At 44.0% G+C, this 4,884-nt stretch overlaps 1 protein-coding gene across 1 annotated transcript; it reads left to right on the forward strand.

Annotated features, from left to right (window-relative positions):
- Positions 1 to 3,088: 3,088 nt before the first annotated feature.
- LOC115231292 (craniofacial development protein 2-like) lies at positions 3,089 to 4,298 on the forward strand (the record flags this gene model as incomplete). The annotated part of the gene is made up of 2 exons (XM_029801351.1): positions 3,089 to 3,276; positions 3,343 to 4,298. Coding segments are annotated over exons 1-2 (1,144 nt in total), but the record flags the coding sequence as incomplete, so codon positions are not given.
- Between the last annotated feature and the right edge of the window lie 586 nt (positions 4,299 to 4,884).

The raw sequence follows: 4,884 nt of genomic DNA on the forward strand, positions 1-4,884 counted from the left end.
TTCACCCCAACTTTCTCTCACTCTTTCGATGCTCTCGGTGTCGGCAGTTCGAAAATGACTCGCGGTCGGAGGATCGCAGTTTCGATTCCCAGACCAGGCGTTGTGTGTGTTTAATTGAGCGAAAACACCTAAAGCTCCACGAGGCTCCGACGGGGGGTGGGGACCCCTGTTGTACTCTTTCACCCCAACTTTCTCTCACTTTTTCGATGCTCTCGGTGTCGGCAGTTCGAAAATGACTCGCGGTCGGAGGATCGCAGTTTCGATTCCCAGACCAGGCGTTCTGTGTGTTTAATTGAGTGAAAACACCTAAAGCTCCACGAGGCTCCGGCAGGGGGTGGTGGAGACCCCTGTTGTACTCTTTCGCCCCAACTTTCTCTCACTCTTTCGATGCTCTCGGTGTCGGCAGTTCGAAAATGACTCGCGGTCGGGGGATCGCAGTTTCGATTCCCAGACCAGGCGTTGTGTGTGTTTAATTGAGCGAAAACACCTAAAGCTCCACGAGGCTCCGGCAGGGGGTGGTGGAGACCCCTGTTGTACTCTTTCGCCCCAACCTTCTCTCACTCTTTCTTCCTGCTTCTTGTTCCCGACTTCCTACGCAACCGCTGAGCCTGGATGCGTATTCATCCATCCGTCGATGCTCTCGGTGTCGGGGGTTGACCTGCTTTCTCTTCTGCGGGTCTTACGAATAGCAAAGGACCACGTTTCGGACTTCTCCCACTAGGACGAAGACCGCTACGCTCAACAGCAACAACAACAGCAGCGGAGCTACTGGTCCCAAGGTTCAGAATAAATAGTGACGGCAGCCACATCACCATCGGCAACAACAACATAATACTAACACTATGGCCAGGGATGACAACTGCATCGGCAACAACAGCGGTAACACCGGACCCACGCCCTGTAATAACAGCACGGACGACGGCTCCAACAACAGCAACCACAACTTCAGGCCTGGAGCCAACGGAAGATACACCAGAGGTGAGAACACAAGCAGCACTCAAGTTCGGATACACATCGAGTCGGCTGGAACTACTTTAAGCAGCACCTGTACAACCACAGGTCATCTTTTAGGGTTCTGGAAAAACGTTACGTCACGTCTCTGGCCAACTACGTGTAGCGCCTTAAAGATGAAGGAACTCCATACGAAATTAGGCGGAGGATCATAGAGCAGCCAGGGCCCTATATATACTTGAGCGGACGATGCAAGCTTCACATAGAAGAGCGGGCAAGAACCTTAAAGATACACTGAACCCAAGGTCTCTCTTAAACACAAGACACGAGATCTATAGCTCCTGTTCCCATTTCAAACCCTACCCGCTGCAGGCATGAGATTCCCCGTTCGTCAATTAGAGCTGTAAATAGTATTTGCAAACAAGAACCAACCTAAGGGTGGAGATTCTCTGTTTTCATTTTAGGTCTATAAGATTTGCTGACCGGACCGGTCTAAAGGCGATAACCCGTCCCGTTTAAGGCTCAGAGAGTATATATTATTCTTTTGTTTACAAATGAACTAACTGTAACGGTTTTCTACTTCCAGTTTCAAGAGAGGTTATATACCTGCGCCCATTGGAGTCTGACGAGTCGTCTTTAAAGCTAAACGCTTTATGTATGCGAAACCATTGGCCATTCTATGACCGAATATATATTAAACTTCATTTAAATAAATATACAGGGGTTGGACAAAATAATGGAAACACCTAGCATCATAATTTTTTTCATTGGTGTCACCGGTATAATTCAGACACGGGGAAAAACATCTCGGTGTCATTCAAACTTGTATGTTTCTAATTGTAGCAGTAGTAGTAGAAGCAGTAAGTTCTGGTAGCAGCAGTAGTAATAGCTGTAGCAGCAACTACTGCGTTCGTAAAGGGAGATGAAGAACGTTCGGTCAGAGAGAGTTCAAATGTTTGCTATATTGTTGATGGAACTTGCGAACACTGACCTTGACTTGGAGAAAAATCAAGGAGGGGCCGACTATGAACAGTACTTGTGAATAGAGTCGTGTACGAGCAGAGAGAAACTATAAAGAATATTTTTCTTTTTTTTTTTTCTTCTTATTCTCCACGTGTTTATTTCTGTGATTGCAATAAAAAGTATGTTCGCATATTTCGGGTAGTCAAGAAGAAAATAAAGGTTAGCAGGTGTTTCCGTCCATAATTTTAGCGTGCATTTAATTGTGTTGTTACAATAAAGGCATTTTTACATAATCTGATACTCAAGGAAGAGGTGACGACAAAATGTCCACAGAAAAGATGGAAATATTTATGTTTCTAAAATTTTGTCCCAAACTGTAGGTTTGTAAGTCTTTAACATATTTTGAGGGAAATTCAAATTACTCACAGAAAATAGTAGATCTTCCAGTAATTACAGTTGTTTATCAGTAGTCCTGCTGGGTTGTATTTGTGTTTCTGTGTCTTCTGTGTCTTTGGCCGCTGACAGGTCGGAGCAGCGAAAACACGTCAGCCTCTGCTGAAGGCTGTACTTACACACACATACACGCGCGCGCACGGACCTTCTTTGTTGGGAGAAAAGAGAATTTACAGTAAAAACAAACCCTCAGCCCTCCCTCCAGGGTGTAAATTACTTTAAAAAGAAATACTTTAAAAGAGAAAAACGTAAGAAAAAAAAATAATTAAATTAACGATAGACAAAAACATGTGCCTTCTCGCACATAAACACAGTATTCACACTTATACAAACATACGCAGACGCAAATATTGAAGTACTAAATGGCTCTCCCTCACTTGTCCTTCCCATTAATGCCATTGCTCAACCAATTCTGAACGATCTTGTCAGGTCAGGTCTGTTGTATGCAGCATCGGATCCTACTACTGGTAAACTGTAAACCAGTACAACCTGTGTCAGTGGGGTAGAAAGGGCTCCTTAGCCGTAGTGAAGGCAATCTGTCTAGGGAGATAACCTTACAATAAATCACTCGGTCCGTAGCTTAGAAATACTGGTTGACGTCCAGCGGGAACAGCTTTGTTTCATGGAGGAGGAAAGATCTTCTTTAGTACTTGGTTGTACAATGCTTTCCAATGTGTGTAGTAGTGGCGCACGCACACATTATTAGCCATTTGAAAAGACTATGGAGTTTGCAATTAACTGCACCAGGGTTCCTCTTCGCCAGGGAACCAGACCTAATGGTATACCTGCGGATGTAGGTCCAGCCCCTGCTTTGTCGGGTCCTGTCTCTGATCACGTTACACCTCCAAGGGCATCCATTGACGGTGATGCCCTCAATCTTAACAGACGGGTATCACCTGATGGAGAAGAGTCAGCTCCCAACCAAACAACACCAAACAAACACCTCATCAGCTGTAAAAATCATACGATACTCAGCACCCTCAATGCCCGCACCCTCGGCTCTCTTGGCCGTCTAGAAGAACTTGGTGCAAATGCAGAATCACATGGCATTGATATAATAGCTGTCCAAGAACACCGATTTTACCACCCTGACAACATCCTCAAATATCATCAAGTCGGTTCTTATCAACTTGTAACCTCCTCAGCATCAAAGAATACTGTTAATTCAACAGTTGGAGGTATCGGATTTCTACTTTCATCAAAAGCTAGTGATACTCTCTTTAGTATAGAGTCAATCTCACCTAGAATTATGGTGCTTGAAATAGATGGAAACCCGAAAACAACATTGGTATGTGTGTATAGCCCACATAATTCGTCTGTGGCAGACGAGATTGAGAATTTTTATGCAACCCTTCGTTCAACCATTGAGCAAGTACCTCTCCATAATTTTCTAGTTATAGCTGGTGATCTGAATGCTAGACTAGGACCCGATGAGACCAAGTTTACTTTCAACTCTAAAACTAATCGGAACGGAGAAATGCTCAAAGACTTCTTAGAGGAATTTAATCTCTACACCTCCAACAATTCTTTTATGAAACCAAAAGATCAACTTTGGACATTTGAGTCCCCACTTGGTGATAGGGCACAAATTGACTACCTCATCTTTCGAAAGAAATGGCGCAATAGTGTTAGAGACTCGAGATCCTACTCTTCCTTTAGTTCTGTCGGCTCTGACCACAGAATTGTATCAGCTACCGTTAAGCTTAGTCTTCGCTCATCCAAAAAAGCTAAGCCTCACCCGATGAAAATGATCGACTGGGAGGAAGTCTTATCTAACCCCGATATGTCCAAACAATTTACTATTGATGTCTATAACACATTTCAATCTCTGTCTACTTCTGAAATAGATGCTGAGAACATTGAAGAAGTATACAGCAGCCTCATCAAATCAACAGAGGAAGTTGCACTGGCTACTCTTCCCAGAAGGAAGAGTAGGGGCCAGAGCAAACCTTCTAGTTCCCCAAATGTCATCGAAGCCAGAAACCATCTAAAGTCTATATCACTAGCTTACCACCGTTCTCCATCCCAGTCACTGAAGATCCAACTCATAGCTGCCAAGAAGAATCTTGATGAGGCTTACTTGAACGCCGAGGTCGACTTTATCAATGGCAAAATTAGTAAACTATCCAAAGAGCACATTAGTAAAAAACACCATCTCGCCTGGAAATCCATCAAAGACCTATCAGGCAAAAACTCTGGGTCATCAATTAGAATTAACGGGGGATCAGCTAAGAAGCGTTTAGAAAATTGGTCAACTCATTTTAAAAACCTCCTTGGGAAGAATGCCAAAATCCCTGATAACCCCACTCTTCCAAGTGTGCCTATATCAGACACGCTGGACATCAACACCTCCCCTTTTACCATATTTGAACTAACAGCAGCCACCAAGCAACTAAAAGCCTCGAAAGCATTTGGTCCCGACAATATCCCAGCTATAATTTGGAAGGATGATAGATCTCACACACTTTTGCTCAACTTCTGCAACCACACACTTTCCACCTTTGTAGCTCCAAAGAT

The sequence above is a fragment of the Octopus sinensis genome, unplaced genomic scaffold (genome assembly GCF_006345805.1).
Source record: "Octopus sinensis unplaced genomic scaffold, ASM634580v1 Contig18089, whole genome shotgun sequence".
In the NCBI taxonomy this organism is placed as follows: Eukaryota; Metazoa; Mollusca; class Cephalopoda; order Octopoda; family Octopodidae; genus Octopus; species Octopus sinensis.